At 34.1% G+C, this 16,536-nt stretch overlaps 2 protein-coding genes across 3 annotated transcripts; both read left to right on the top strand.

Moving 5' to 3' along the window:
* The first annotated feature begins 529 nt into the window (after positions 1-529).
* Positions 530-4,843, top strand: LOC116007055 (mitochondrial carrier protein CoAc1). 2 transcript variants are annotated; one of them, XM_031247631.1, is made up of 8 exons: positions 530-715; positions 849-1,552; positions 1,841-1,926; positions 2,012-2,219; positions 2,924-3,050; positions 3,234-3,418; positions 3,542-3,661; positions 4,468-4,843. In XM_031247631.1, the coding sequence occupies exons 2-8, from the start codon at positions 1,361-1,363 to the stop codon at positions 4,570-4,572; spliced, it is 1,023 nt and encodes a 340-aa protein (XP_031103491.1). In that variant the 5' UTR covers positions 530-715; positions 849-1,360; the 3' UTR covers positions 4,573-4,843. The 2 variants fall into 2 exon arrangements, with proteins under 2 accessions (XP_031103491.1, XP_031103490.1); XM_031247630.1 differs by having other exon boundaries at positions 530-751.
* A 968-nt stretch (positions 4,844-5,811) lies between these two features.
* On the top strand, positions 5,812-8,063 carry LOC116007653 (protein IQ-DOMAIN 1-like). The gene is made up of 5 exons (XM_031248390.1): positions 5,812-5,886; positions 6,208-6,441; positions 6,861-7,094; positions 7,191-7,304; positions 7,447-8,063. Exons 1-5 carry the CDS (start codon positions 5,812-5,814, stop codon positions 7,963-7,965), a joined length of 1,176 nt encoding a protein of 391 aa, XP_031104250.1. The 3' UTR covers positions 7,966-8,063.
* Positions 8,064-16,536: the final 8,473 nt, after the last annotated feature.

Genomic DNA, 16,536 nt, shown 5'->3' with positions numbered 1-16,536 from the left:
AAAGTGCCATGTTCCCATTTTTATATCATGAGTTAACTATTTTCATCGTGAAATCTACTACATTGGATACATTAAGGGTGTGTTTGGTTCGTACATGGGAATCGGAAACGGAATGGGTATCAAATAATTGGTAATGGTAATGGGTTTTGGTGAAAGTATTTAACATGTTTGGTAGTTGGGTGGAATGAGAATGATTATTAATAGTTGAGGAAGAAAGGAGGAAGTGAGATGAAACCCTTATATAATAAGGGTATGTGTTTTCGGGTATTCCAAACTTATAGTAGCATTCACAAAACCTATCAACCAAACACAAGCAATCACTTTCGTACCCATTCTTTATGTCTAAACCCACCAACCAAACACACCCTAAATATGGTTGGGATGATTGATTGATTGAAATGTAATTGGGAACATGGGAGTTTACAAAGCCACACAACGCACGCACGCACATTGTTGAAATTGAGTGGTCCAATTCCTGTTCCGAGTCGTGGTAGACTTGGGGAGTATTTTCAGCCGATATTTGTGGGGACTAAAAGTCTTAAAGTATGATTCAAACTCTGAAAGGCTACGACGTACACCACATTATATAACCCAATTCGAAGGTTTTCCTCCATTTCCCCCTCACCCCAAATTCCGAAAGCACCTTCCAGGAATTGAGGAAGAAGAATCATCCAGAGGCCTAGTCAATCAAAAGATACCCACTAAGCGAAAACACGTGTGTAAATTTCTCCGCTTCTTTGTCACTTCTTAGGTTCGGCAATTCCGATAATATTCTTGTTCCTTGTTGATATTTTCCGATTGGGCAATTGGGTATCCTTGATTTGACTATTTTCTTATCTGCGCGTTAGGTTGGATTCTTTTTGTTGTGGCCTTTCCGATTGCAAATTGGCAATTGCAATGGATCTTGATTGGAGGAAGTTTCCTGTTCATTAAAGATCCTTTTTTTTTTTTTTGTTAATTATTTATTTGTCTGTGTTTTCTTCAATTTGAGGTGCTTTTGGAGTTTGAGGGATTGATGATATGGATATTTGGGGTAATTGTTTGTGTTGAACTGTGGGGGATTTGGGGTTTTTGAGATCTTGATCGATTTCTTGCATTGTACCTGTTTGATGGTTATCGTCAAAGAGAAGGATAGGCTTGTGAACCTACGGTGCTTGATTCCGGGTGTTCTCAGGCCACTGGCTTTGCCGTTTGAGAAGAAAGTGTTCCGGGTTTGCATCACAATAGAAAAGTGGGACAAGGAGTTCTACAAACTGCCAGGAGGATAATTGGTTCTATCTGATTTGTATCATCACTGGGTTTATCTTGTTGGGGCCATTGGTGATTAGTTGTAATTTGTAAACACAACAATTACCTAAAGATGGAGTCTACCCAAGGCTCGACTTTGTCAACTAATGTAGCGGGGTTGGTAGAAGGGTCTTCGGCTCGAAGAGAGTTTTATTATCTTGATTCTCTGCCCATCTATGCTAAGGAGTTTATTGCTGGAGGGACTGCTGGTGCATTTGCCAAAACTGCTGTTGCTCCGCTGGAACGGGTTAAAATACTTCTGCAGGTATACTTTAGCTCCTTGCCCAAACTGATTTCTTGATTACTACCTGTGTTTCAAATAGGTTCTTCACTTTTTGTTGCTATCTTCTTTGTACTTGTGCTTGTTTGATGTTGGTTGGACTTTGAAGCTTGAAGAAGAATATAATTATGTTAATGGAATTCATAACTCATAAGTTTTGTCCATTGGATGCTCATCTGACCTTGTTTGGTAATTTAATTTAGTACTTGTGCCAATTTTATTTTAGACAATTAGACCTTACTAAGTTCTTCACACCTTGGACCTTATTAACAGACAAGAACCGAAGGATATCGTTCCCTTGGAGTTTCTCAATCCCTTAAAAAGCTACTGCAGCAGGAAGGTTTTGTAGGATTTTACAAGTAAGCTTAAATTTCACCGATATGTATTCTTGACATTTTTGTGATGAAGACTACTTGCACAACTTGTGTCTAACATGTATTTCAGGGGTAATGGAGCAAGCGTCCTTCGAATTGTTCCCTATGCTGCCTTACATTTTATGACCTATGAACGGTATCGAAGTTGGATTTTGGACAACTACTCTCCCTTAGGAACAGGACCCATTGTAGATCTTTTGGCTGGCTCAGTAGCAGGAGGAACAGCGGTTTTATGTACATATCCCTTGGATTTGGCTCGCACTAAACTGGCTTACCAGGTAAACTAAGTGTTTATGTGGTTTTTAATGTGATTAATTCATAGTTGAGGTGGCACTCTATTAGTTAGTGTTAAGAGTCCCACATTGAAAAATAAGAGAAAACATATTGGTTTATAAGGTCATGGGTATGACTAGCTAATTGATTAAATTCAGTCTTTTAGTGTAGTTTGGCCCATGTGCATTGTATCCCAGTTGGTATTTGGTCCACTCTATGTTCACCGGGTTGGTATTGGTGGCTTTCGGTCCACTTTGGTGGTGTCCAGACTCCAGAGGTTTTGAGTCCTGCATTGAAAAAATAAGAGAGAACATATGTGTGGCCTTCATTATTTTCTGGATTGATTTGAGAGAAGTTTATCTCAAGTGTTGATACACATAGAACCAAATTCTGAAAATAAAAGTTGGATTGATAAGAAGAGAGATTTTGCCTCAAGTATTCAAATGAATCAAATCTTAATATTTTTTAAAAAGTATATATTGTACTTCTAAAATTTGGTAAAGAACATAGGTAATAGACCCTCATAATGTGGTGTTGGGATTAACACAGATAGAGTAGGTTGTAATTTTTAAGAATGATTTCACCACTTGTTAAAATTAAATTCTTTGGAATTTGTCTAGTCCATTTTTGTATAAAGCCAAATATCAAAGTGCATTGTATGAAGTACGTTTATTACCATATAGTTTTACTTATTTTCCTGATTTTCTAGGTTGTGGACAGAACTCCGGAGAGCAGTATCAGATGTAGTCGTCCTCAACCTGCATACAATGGCATAAAGCATGTTTTTCAGGCTGTTTATAGAGAGGGTGGGGCCCGTGCACTCTACCGTGGTGTAGGTAAATTTTTCACACATGCTTTTCATTTTGCACTCCAACTCAGTTGATTTAAACGCTGTAGATACAAGAAGTAATACTGCACGAGAACTAACTTGCTTACGCTTTGTTTAGTTTAATTATTTTGATTCAGAGTTCCAAGTGTAATCATGTGCTTAAATGTGCGAACATTTTATTCTGAAACAGGCCCCACGCTAGTTGGTATTCTTCCTTATGCTGGATTGAAGTTTTACATTTACGAGGAACTAAAGACGCATGTTCCGGAAGAACATCAGAAGTCTATTATGATGCGTCTTTCTTGTGGAGCTCTAGCTGGTTTGTTTGGACAGACTTTCACGTATCCATTGGATGTCGTAAGGAGGCAGATGCAGGTATATACCCATTATTTCTTAAATAGCTTAGCATTATAATACTCATCTAAGCAGAATTGCACTGAAGAATCTCAGTTGTGTCATCGATTTAGTTTTCAAATCAATCATGTAAACTTGTTTCAGGTGGAGAACCTGCAACAAGGCAATGCTAGATATCGAAGTACATTGGACGGGCTCTCGGTCATTGTTCGTGAACAGGGTTGCAGACAATTGTTCGCTGGCCTCAGCATTAACTATATCAAGGTAAAAAGAAAACTGCTTTCTGACCGGAATTATCTGCTCGACTGAAATTTAGAACAATTCTTTGCAAGGAGCTCGGTTTATCTCCTAATGTTTCATTGCTTTTTCTGCTTCCTTGGACCTAGCTCTAAGTTTGATATAAATCTCATTTCAGATGACTAGTTATGAAACTAGAATATACTTCTGATAGTATGAGACTAGCAAGGCCGAGATATAGATGGTAGAAGCATGCTTGAAAGATGCACATGTAGACTTTCCGAATTATATTCCGGTGTTTGATTGGTTTAAGGAATAGAAATGAGTTAATACCAGCTGAGGTATATCGAGTATAGTGGCGCCATGTTTAGTGCTAAACTTTTTAATTTAATTGCTTTGACTTTCAAATTTAACCACCAATGTTCCTTCAACTTTCAAGTTAATTTCTCATGGTCCTTTAACTTTCAAATTTTTATCCAGCCCTAGTCCTAACTTTGCCCTTACTTAAACTAACGGAAGGACCATGACTGGTTAAATTGAAAGTTGAATGGACTACATGTGGTTAAATTGAAACTTTAGGACTAAACGAGGCGGTGCCAATATACTTGAAGGACCCGTAGATAGCCGTTCAAAATGCCCTTACTCTAAATAATACTCCTGAGAACAAAAAGTCCTATTTCCAGGAATGCTATTCCATTCTGGGCGTATTCTGTAACCAAATGCGCTACAATTTCCAGGAATGCTATTCCATTCTGGGCGTATTCTGTAACCAAATGCGCTACAAGAGTTTATCTGCTGTAGTGTAGTAATTTCTTGGAATTTTTATTTTGCAGATTGTTCCCTCTGTTGCAATTGGCTTCACAGCATATGATTTGATGAAGGCATGGCTTGGCATTCCCCCTCGGCAGAAAGAGAAAACAGTGTCTTCTGCTACTTAGATATTAGCTGCCATTGTTGACCATGGAGACTAATATACATACATATATACATACAGCTGATGATGTGGGCATGCATATTGTTGAAGAAGGCCCTACCAGTTCCTCACCTATACATATATCACTATAGATAAAATCTTTGGCAGTTTTTCAGTATTTTTGCTAGCAATTTAACATGTCTAGCTGTATTTGGATTGGTACATTTCAATAACATATTCAATGTTTCTATTTTAATCTATTAAATTTGTTGAATATAGATGGATGCTTTTTAACATCTTTATTCTTATGGGCATTTAATTAACTTTATATAAATTACCAAAGGATTTAAAGCTCTGAAGTTTGATAGAGTTTATTTCAGAATCTATAGTTTATTTTAAGCTATATATAAGCTTTAAGTTTTGTTTGGTAAAACATAAATGAATTCAAAATAATAGTTTATTTTGAATTTGAAAATAAGCTAGTAGCTACTAGCTTTTAAGTTAGCTTATAAACCATGTATGTTAAACAGCTTGTATATCAGTCTTAAATAAATTTATATTTTAGAGAAATGATGTACAAATCATGTTATCCATAACTAATATTATTTGGTTTATAAATATTTTTTATAAAATAAAGTTTTTTTAAAAGAGGAATTTGGTAGTAGAAAATACGCAAGCTTGTTCTAGCTTATAATTGATTGTCTCAAAGCACATTTTGATTGTTGAACTTAAATTGATCGTCTAAAAGCACATTTTGATTGTTGAAGTTAAATTGATTTCTAAAAGCACATTTTGATTGTTGAATATGGATTAATGAATTTGGTTCTTTAAAAGAAAAATTGCCCAACTAACTCAATTAAGATTTTCATAGGATGAATACTAGTAGTAGGAGCCTGCTTCATCGTTGACACCATGTTTGTTGTCCCAATGTTAGTTTTGAATTTCAAAAACTGGAAAAACACAACTGTCCATTGGGGAATGCAGACACCATAGCCACCACTACACTACGCCCACTACTCCACCCTTCTCTCCTGCTTCTTTTTTCTTTTATTTTTATTTTTACTTAATTTTAAATTTCATCTTTTCTTTTTTCTTTTTACTTAATTCTTAAATGCTCTGGCTTTCTCTTTCTCCCTCTGATTCTGTTCTGTTGCTTTTTAGTTTCTTGGTTAGAAATCCTCACTGTTCACTCTGTAAAAGTCTAGAAATATAATCTTTAAGGTTCTGTCAAGGGGTTATTCAAGAACCAGTGGGTGTGGCTAAAATGGATGTTTCTGGAAAATGGATCAAAGCCTTGATAGGATTCAAGAAACATGAAAAAGTAGATGACCCTTGTGGTGTAAGCTCAAATCTCTACTGGAACAGTAAATCATTTTCATTTTACTTTGTTTCATTCACAGCATGATATCATATCTCCTTTCTTTGTTTCCATTCTATCTATATGTTAAGTAAAATTCAGTCTTTTTTTTTTTTTTTTTTTGGTATGTTTTGCTTTGTCTAATGTCTGCTCAAAGCTTTATTAGAAACAGTTTAGCTGTGTTTCTCACTGCAAATGGTCAATAAAAACCCAATCTTTTCCCCTATTTACTGCTCTTTTAACAGCTTTTGGGGGTTGTGAATTGTAATGTGTATGTATGTATGTATGTTTGTGTTGGTGTAGGAGAAGATGAATGGGAAAAGCAAGAAATGGAGGCCATGGAAGGGGTTATCAAGGAATCATGGAGGTTCCTCTTTGAAGAGGGGTTGCAAGGGACCTCATTCTTCATCACTGAATAATGAAGCTTTAGTTGCTGCTGCCATGGCCACTGTGGTCAGAGCTCCTCCCAAAGATTTCAAGGCTGTGAGGCAACAGTGGGCTGCTATCAGGATCCAAACCGCCTTTCGCGCTTTCTTGGTGATCATATCTTAGCCTTGTTATATTTTGTCTTAGTCTGTTTAATGTTGTTAAGAGTTCCACGTTGAAAATATAAGAGCGAATACAACTAATTAATTGGATTCAGTCTTTCAGTTTGGTTTGGTTTGACCCATATGTATTATAACCTAGTTGAGTGACCTGTTCTTGGGCACTCACAAGTTTAGTTTTTATGAAAACCATAATCCCTTGCTTGCATTTTTCACCAAATTGCCATGCTTCTAAGCTTATGTTTGATATACTGGACTGCCTTATGATGTCTATATGCACTTCAAACTTTCCTACAATATGATACTTTTTTTTGAGTACTATTGACTCTGTTACAATACAGTATCTGTTCATAACTACAATATGATAGTATGATACTAAATTTCTTGAAACATTACATTTTTCCAATCTAGGCAAGAAGGGCATTGAGGGCATTGAGAGGATTGGTGAGGCTTCAAGCTATAGTTCGCGGATGGCGGGTGAGGAAGCAGGCGGCCGAAACGCTCAAGTGCATGCAGGCTTTGGTTCAGGCACAAGCTCGAGTTAGAGCTCAACGAAGCGTTCATCTGTCAATGGAGGGTCGGGCTGTGCAGAAGATGCTAGAGGAGCACATCAGCGAGGATGAAAAGCATACGAAACAAGCTGAGGCTAGACGAAGCATACTTTTTCTTGTTTCGATTCTTTGCTTCTTTAGTTAATGTCTTTCATTTCGAGAAAACTTTGAATCTTTTGGGAATTCACAGGTAAGATGGTGTGATAGTAAAGGGACATATGAAGAGGTTAAAGCAAAAATGCAGATGAGGCAAGAGGGAGCCTTCAAGAGAGAGAGGGCACTTGCATACTCTCTTGTACACAAGGTAATGTGCCCATGGATAACCACACTAAAAAATTGAATCAAATCAATTACCTGGTCTTATAAACCCATATGTTCTCTCTTATATTTTCAATGTGGGACAAAATTATGATAGTTGATTCAACATTGGGTTCGATTTGCTGCAGGAGATATCAAACAGGAGCTCTGACACGCGAAGGACTATCTCAGTTCCCTCTGCAAAAACCCAAAATTGTGACAAGAACAGCTCGGGATGGGGCTGGTTAGAGCGTTGGATGGAAGCGAGGCCGTGGGAAACCAGATTGATAGAACAGACAACCTCAAACTCCTCAGAACCATGCACAACAAAAGTGAGAAAGAACAATGTGACAAAAAGGATATCAGCAAAGCCTTCTGTAGTTGTGGAAGCTACACATTCATCTTCGAGCCGAACTTCTGAACTCCAATGTGATGTTAGCTCAGCTTCATGTGCATCTTCTTTATGCACATCCACAGAGAGAAACAAGCAGCCAAATTATATGGCAGTGACTGAATCAACTAAGGCCAAGCTGAGAAATCAGAGAATTATGAGACAGTCCATGGGGGAGTTTAATGGGGACTCCAAAAGCAGTGCTGCCTCTGATTGTTCTTGGTTGAAAATGGATAAATCCTCCAAGACAAGGGAACCAAGAGAACTGCTTCTATGAATAACAACTTGTTGTCCAATGTAGATTTGGAAGCATGCATGCTGAACTGCTCTCTGAAAAATGACCACTAAAGACTCATATGATATGATCTATTCTGTGGTTTCTTTATAAAAAGGAAGGGTTTTTTTTTTTTCATCAAATCGGAAATGTTGCTCTTTGTACCATTTTTTTGTATTAAATCTTACACTATTTGTCTGTAGTGGTCAAGAAATTTCCTATATAATTATATATACAATTAATTTGATGAGAAATAAGTGTAAATCATTCCTAGCCTCTTGCAAATTAGAATCGTCAAAACAAATTTAGCCCGTTAAGTTAGTTGGTCCTATGCTGGGCAAACTCTATATTTTATGGCCTTCCTTGCCAAAGGGTGGATTTTGACGGGCCCTACTCCACCCATCCGTTTTGACAGCTCTAGAACAAATAGAGAAGTCGGGATGTAAGAGAACACTAAATTAATAAATAAGAGTCAAATAAGTCACTCAATTGTACACCATACTACAATTAAGCCATCAAACTCAAAAAATGCAATTGGGTACCTGAATAACACAAACTCATGCAGTTAAACCCAAAATGACATGTTTACCTTTAAATGTGATGACGTGACAGTTACTTATTTTAAAAAATAATTTTTTAACATAATTTTAATAAAATAATTAATTAAAATTAAAAAAAAAAAACAAGAGCATCCGGAGACGTTTAGTCTCCGACTGTTTTTGTCTCCATAGGGACCAATTTTTAAAAAGAGAATAATTTAAGGACCAAAAGTGTAATTTTTTCTAAATTTTATTTTCTCAATTTTCACCCTTTTAAAAAATAAATATCACTCTCAGTCATCGACTATTATGACGTTATATTTAGTCTTTTAAAAAGAAAATATTGTCACAATGCAGTCATAACTTTCATTTGCTTGCTATAATTAATTCTCCATTTAAAATTTTATCATTTAATAAAAATGAAAATGGCTACTTTAAAAAAAAATTGATTGATACAACCAACACAATAATATATTTAATTACAATATGCTAATCTAATATATTTAAAAATTTAATGTATCAACTAGAGTTTTTCCTAGGTGGTGTTTAAAATTTTTTAAAATATTAATTTTGTAAATTGATTAAGTTTTAAAATGTATTTATTGATTAAGTCTTATATTTAAATAAGATATAAATAATAACAATCGAAATAAAATCACACAGGTTGAATAAACCTGAATGTTGAGTGGGTTAAACTGTATGAATTTTGAAATTTGATTTGCATCCCCACGCACGAGAGAGGACATCTATGCAATACAAGTTACTTATTCATAAAAGGACCCTTGTATATATAGTGAGACAAATGTTCATTCCCAACCAATGTGGGACAAAAGCTACATAAGCTTTCTTCCTCACCTAAATTCCATCTTAAATGGGTTTACTTCGAGAACCAATTTCTCATTCACCCATTATCCATTTTGAGCGTATAATATATCGATCTCTTCGTCTAACTACGAAGAACCCGAATCCACTTTGACCCGACCCAAATCGGAAGTGGACCCCACATATATTTATACCACAAAATGGCCACTTAAAATGCTATTTTAGTGCAATTTTCCAACAAGTAATACATAGGGTAAATGTAAAGTTCACAGTGAAACTATAATTATTTTAATTTGTTAGCTTTATTAAAAAAAAAAAAAAATTGTACACAACATTTATAGTCAAAGACCACCTAAAAAGATGTTTCATTTGAGAAATGCAATAGCGTGCTAGCTTCCTTCAACAACTTTTGATTTCCAATGCATTTCTACACACTATATACCCGGCCTTCCAATTATGTGTTGGTTATATATAGTGTCTAATTATGAATTGGTCACGGGTAACCCATACTTTCATATTAACCCTATAGAGTTTATATGTGATTGTAGGAATTGAATCTGACCCATTTGGTTTATTCAAAATTTAATTTATTAGACTTTAAAATTTTAAAATTTGAGGAAATGTGTTTGGTTGATGAGAGAGGTAATAATTTATTGGATTTTCAATTCCTCAAAATAACTTCCCATAGTTGCACATGGACTAAATAGGATGTCCAACAGTATAGACGGTAATGTACAAAGATAGGACTCAAAAATTCTCTAGAATTTAATATATGCCCTAAAAGAATCATCTACAAAGTTTAGAATTCGAGGATGTGGTTGAGTGAAAGGTTGTATTGTGAACTACACATGGATGGACCATATGGATGCAATGGCGGGATATTGGCAAATTGACCATAAATAATTATTATCATGTTCATATATTGCCTAAATAACGTCGATTTTTCAAAAAATCGACGTCAAAAATTTTTAAATAAATTACGAAAAATATAAAATGTCGGTTCACAAGGGAACCGACGTTGTATGTAATTTAAAAAAAGTTAAAAATAAAAATAAATAATATACGACGTCGGTTCTCTTGTGAACCGACGTCGTATAGTTTATATTTGATTTTATTTTTTTTAAATTATAGTCTACGACGTCGGTTTTTAAGAAAAACCGACGACGTAAAGTATATTTAAAAAAACTAAATAAAAATATAAAATATACAATGTCGGTTCTCATTAGAACCAACATTGTATTATTATTAATTTTTATATTAAAACGGCAACGCTTTGCATTAAAAAAAAAAAATTAAAAACCCTACGGCGTCGGTTGTGCCCACAACCGACGCCGTAGAGTATTAATATACATTGCGTACGGGGATCATATTGACACTTCAGATCTGTAGGTTTAATTTGGCACAACAGAACGACCAGCACCTCCTTCCTCTTCTTATGCCTCAGCACCGTACCGACTCCGCCACACCGCCTAGCCGCAGCGACCGCCACACCGCCCAACCGCAGCGACCGCCCAGCCTCAGCCACCGCCACACCGTCCAGTCGCAGCCACCGCCACACCCTCCGCTGCCCGACACCACGACGCCACACCGCCTCCCACCGCCGCACCGCCGCCAACCGCCTCCCACCAACGGTAAAATTTATTTTTTTAATATATTTCAAATTTCGATTTATTTGTTAATATATTACGAAGTTTTAGGAAATTATTATGTATTTTAGGTCTTGATTTTGAATTTTAATAAATTATTGTATATTTTAGAAATTATTTATAATATATTTTAGGGAAAATAGCACTTTTTCCCCTATGTTATGTGCATATAGCACTTTTTCCCCCTGAGTTATTAAAGTGACAGTTTTTCCCGCTCAGTTATTTTAAAAGTGGTAGTTTTCCCCCTTGTAATGTTAAATTAACATTTTTGCCCTTAAGAATAACTATTTCATTTATTTTTATTCTCTAACCAATTATTACTAATATGTATGGAAGATCATGGTTCGATACGAACCTAATCGAGCACTGTAGCAATTGAACTTAAATAGTATGGACGGTTACGGTTACGATTTAGAACCGAAAAAATAAAATAAAATAATTGTTGAATTTAGACTATTTTTAAATAAGAAATAAAATTATATAAATAAATAAATAAATAAGTTTTGATTGGCGGTTCAAAATCGAAAATTGGAACCGAACTGTACCGATTTATCAAAATAAGTGTTTGATCATTTTCACTATATATGACTGTGGTTCAGTTCCGATTCACGGTTCAACAACTATTTAATTTTATATTTTTTCGGTTCTGAATCATAGAGAGAACCGTTCATACTATTTTGGTATGATTGCTACAGTGTTTGGTTAGGTTCGAACCAAATCGTGATCATCATACATATAAGTAATAATTTGTTGTAGAAGAAAAATAAATGAAATAATTATTTTTAAGGATAAAAATGTCAATTTAACATTTCAGGGGGGAAAAATACCACTTTAATAACACAGGGAGAAAAAGTGCTATATGCACATAATATAAGGGGAAAAAGTGTCATTTTCCCTATATTTTAAATTTTAGGAATTATTATTTATGTTAGGCCTTATAAATTAATAATTTAGAATTTTAAGAAATTATTGTGTACTTTAAGAAATATTTATAATATATTTCGAATTTTAGGAATTATTATGTATTTTAGGCCTTATAAATTAATAATTTTGAATTTTAGGAATTATGATGTATTTTAGGCCTTCTAAATTAATAATTTTGAGCTGTAGGAATTATTATCATTTATATACAACGTCTGCCAGATCGACGTCGATTAAAATTTTAATCGACGTTAAAAGTACTAAAAAACCAATGTTAAAAGTGTTTTCTGTAATAGTGTGCCATACCGTCATAACATAGGAACCACGTTCAAATCAAATGGAACCACGCTTATTGCATTGGTTTAACAATTACCGGCCGGCCGGCCCCATGCAATAATACACTATCTCCTTCCCAGTAAGAAATAGTGCTCGGTACTTCAACCTCTTGAGCAAGTGTTTGATCAATGAAGTATTTATCCGAGTGGTTGACACAACCCTCAACCCCAACAGATGCCAATATATTATTACCGATAGTACATATAAAATGAGAGGTTTACTCAACACATTATTGGGTTTTGGATCTGATCCAAATCACTAAAACATTACCGAGCACCAGGGCCGGATTTTAGGGCGTGCAAGATGGGCAACAGCACAGGGCCCCAAAATTTTGGGGGCTCCTAGTCCAGCCCTAGGTCCAATAGTTAGTATACGTATTTGCGTCAAAGAATGCTAGAAGGACAGCTATTTTTAAATAAAATATTTGTAGTTTGTATTATCTTTAGAATTTTGTTCATAATAAATAAAGTTTGAATTTGTTTCAGCTTTTTTGCATTTTTCTCTTTGCAATTTTTCTTCAATTCGCAGTTTATTTATACTTTGATAGGGCCTCACTTACTTACCAGCACAGGGCCACGCAAATCAAAAAATCGGCCCTGCCGAGCACTAGGCCAATATTTAAATTATGATAAATTAATTATTTGTTATTCTTAATGTAAAATGATTTATAAGAGTATAAATATATTGTACTATTTACTTAATTCTTAATATAAACAATGAGACTATCACTATATATCTTAACACGAAATTTGAACTATGTTACACTATAGTTTGTGTATATATGACATTTCACGGTGTATAATATCAATCCTTAAAAAAGAATTAATGGTCGTGTCGATTGATTACATCTGAAATGATAACATTGAATCAATAGCTCGCACATATATGACCTCTGTTGGGGTTGAACCATGGAGTAGCACCCTTTCCACACTTAATTGATGCAAATATAATTAAAGTAGTTATACACAACTTGGAACAACAGTTATACCATGGACCCGGATCCACCTTACAAGTTAAAATACACAATTTATATATTGAATATTTATAATTTAAAAGGTAAACATTCAGTATGTAAATTGTGAACATTTAGTATATAAAATTGTGAACATTCAGTATGTAAATTGTGAACATTTAATATATAAATTGTATATTTTTGGACTCGGGTCTACATTATAATTTGCCCAGATGCGTGCAACTAGTAATGGGCCAATGATATTCATCTATTGAGTTGAGGTCATAAATAACATCTATAATTAATTATAGGTTACATTATAATTAGGGGGTGTTTTTCTCCAGGAAGAAATTTTGTCAACGCCCCAGTGGGGCCCATTGGATGGCAGAATAAAAGTGAGGCGCAGATTCGCACCCAGGCGGGCGCTTGCAGTGCACGCGTCCGCCTAGGCACCTAAATAATCTTTTTTTTTCTTTTGTTTTTTAGTTTTGTTTTATTTTTTCCTTTTATTTTTTCCCTCTACCCCTATTTTCTCTTTTCTAATCACACTCACAAATACTCTTCAAAAGCTACACCATTGAGGAAATCCTAAAACACAAACAATATGCCCGTCAATTGCAATTCCCATTATGAGGCCTACTATGAATATGTAACCAAATGTTTTTAAAGTCATCAGTATGTATGCTCAAACATGTCCAATACGGCATGTTCAATTTGATGTAATTTGATGAAAGGATGGGGTGATAGTTCCTCAGTAATATATTGTGGGATATACACTATTGGGTTGATTCTCATAATGATATGGGGTAAATACTTTGGTACGTACGTAATTTATCCAATAGCATCATAACATAGTGACTAGAGCCGTCAAAACGGACTTAGCCCACCGGGTAAGTCCGTCCCGTCCTACGAAAAGGGCAGAACGGGCTTTTTAGCCCGCTCCCGCCTAACCCGTGGGCTTTGGTGGAGCAGGCTTGGCGGGCCGGCGGGGACCTGCCAAATATATAATAAAAGAATGGAAAAAGTGTCAAATAGGCCATTGAACTTATCGCTTTTGTGCAATTGGGCCATTGAACTTAAAAAGTGTGCAATTCAACCATCAAACAAGAAAAATTTGTGCAATTGGACCATTTTTACAAAACTTTTTAATTCAATTTGAGTTAAAAACATTTCAATATTGACTCCCAACTAGTATGGTAGAAGAAAATGCCACTCTTAATACATATACGTTAGTAATATAATTGGATTTTACCAGAAAATTTTTGTAAAAATGGTCCAATTGCACAAATTTTACTTGTTTGATGGTTGAATTGCACACTTTTTAAGTTCAATGGCCTAATTGCACAAAAGCGATAAGTTCAGTGGCCTATTTGACACTTTTTCCTAAAAGAATTATTAAAATAAAATAAATAAATGCTAAAATAATAAATTTATAGCATTAAATATGATGTTTTCAACTTGTGTGTATAATATTAAATGCTAAAAAAAACATTAGTGTGTATAATATAATATACTTTGAATTTTGGTATTTTTACAGTAAACTGTAAATGAAATAAACTAATAAATTGTATAAATGATTTGTTATTGGTTTATAGACTAACACATTATGTATTTGATTATATATTAGTCATTATTATGTTTAAAAAATTATAAATACATTATTATATATTTAAACTATTCAAGTTATTTTAGTATACTCTTATTACCTTTTTACATTAATTTTTATTTAAAGTTAAAATTTTTGTCGGGCGGACCGACTAACATTAGGCCCAAAAGCGCGTCCCCACCATATGACGGACTTTAGCGGGCTTTGACAGGCCCCGCTCCGCCGGCCCGTTTCGACAGCTCTAAATTAGTGACTCTAATTGCTTAGTGTGACGGTAATGGTATTACGCATGATGAGTCAATCCTCCCGTAATTAATGTATATCAAGGGGCCAGCTCAGTGAACTCAAATTTGGGAATGGAAGGCATGATCTACGGAGATATAATTTTTACACAAATTAAACATACGAGGCAGTAAGTGACATTTATGAGAAAAATATATTTTACGTGCTTATAATAAATAGAAAAATAAAAAGAGAAAAAGAGAAAAACTATTCTCCATAACAATATTTTGTGGATAATTTAAACATCTTTCCAGTATTAATAATTTATTATTGTTTTCTAAGCATTGCAACAAATATATACCGAGGACCAGAATACGCAGCACATATATCATTATACCATTACCCAGAAAACACAGCTCATAACGGCACTACGCCTTTTTTTTTTTTTTGAAAACATATCCTTAAAGCGATATGTAATTATGTATATGTTTAGAGAAATCAATTTACAGAAATTTGTATTGAAAAATAGGAAAAGAAAATTAGCGTATCTAGAAATATTAGAAAACACTAATAAAGAACTACCATGATGGTTATTAATAAAACCTATAATCTCTTTATATTGTCTTATTTATCTATCTTTTTGATTTTCTGTTCTTGACTTTTCTTCTAATAGTGTGTTCTTAATTTCATATTCTTTTGTCTAATTTCTTTCTCTTTTATACTTAGTCTATTATTTAAATTATTTATTTCTTATTGTAGTCTATAATTTTCTTCAATAGATCCATTTATTTTTTCCTCTTTCTGTTTTATTATTTCTATACTTATTCTACAGCTTATAATATGTTGATTAATATCTCTATTATATTCTTGCTGCTATATATTCTAAAGCTTTCATTTTTTAACAAATATAATACTTATAACGTTCATATAGTATTTGTAAGTATGCTTCTATAGTATTAATTACATTTTTATTGTCATTTATTTCTAATTTTATTAATAACCATTCTGTAATTTGATTTCTCTAAAAATATACATAATTACTTACCGATTTAAGGCTCTGATACCAATTTCTGTACACAATTTTTTTTAAATTACATATATACTCTTTTTTTTCGGTTTAACATTAGAGTTTGGTTCGGTTTTGATTTCGGTTCGGTTTAAGAACCCAAATTTCAACATTTCCTAATTTCCCGAACATACGATCACATAATCACATAATCCATATCCAAAATATAAACATTATATAACAAAATAGCAATTCAAATTTCAAACATACTACTAAGTACTAATTGTGAAGTAAAGAACAATTGCGGCAAATAATAAAAGTGCAAAGTAGAGAACAAGCTATAAAGAAATCAAATAAAAAATTTAAGAAAGATATTAGAGAGAATAGGAATTGAATGACGGAGCATGCACTAAAGGACTCATATTTACTTCTTTATTATTATTATTGTTATTGTTGTTGTTAGTGTTGTTGTTATTGTTATTATTACTAGTGTTCGCACCCGTGCGATGCACATAATGGATTTG

This window comes from Ipomoea triloba, chromosome 15 (genome assembly GCF_003576645.1).
Source record: "Ipomoea triloba cultivar NCNSP0323 chromosome 15, ASM357664v1".
Lineage (NCBI taxonomy): Eukaryota > Viridiplantae > Streptophyta > Magnoliopsida > Solanales > Convolvulaceae > Ipomoea > Ipomoea triloba.
This window is presented reverse-complemented; position numbering and strand designations above follow the sequence as displayed.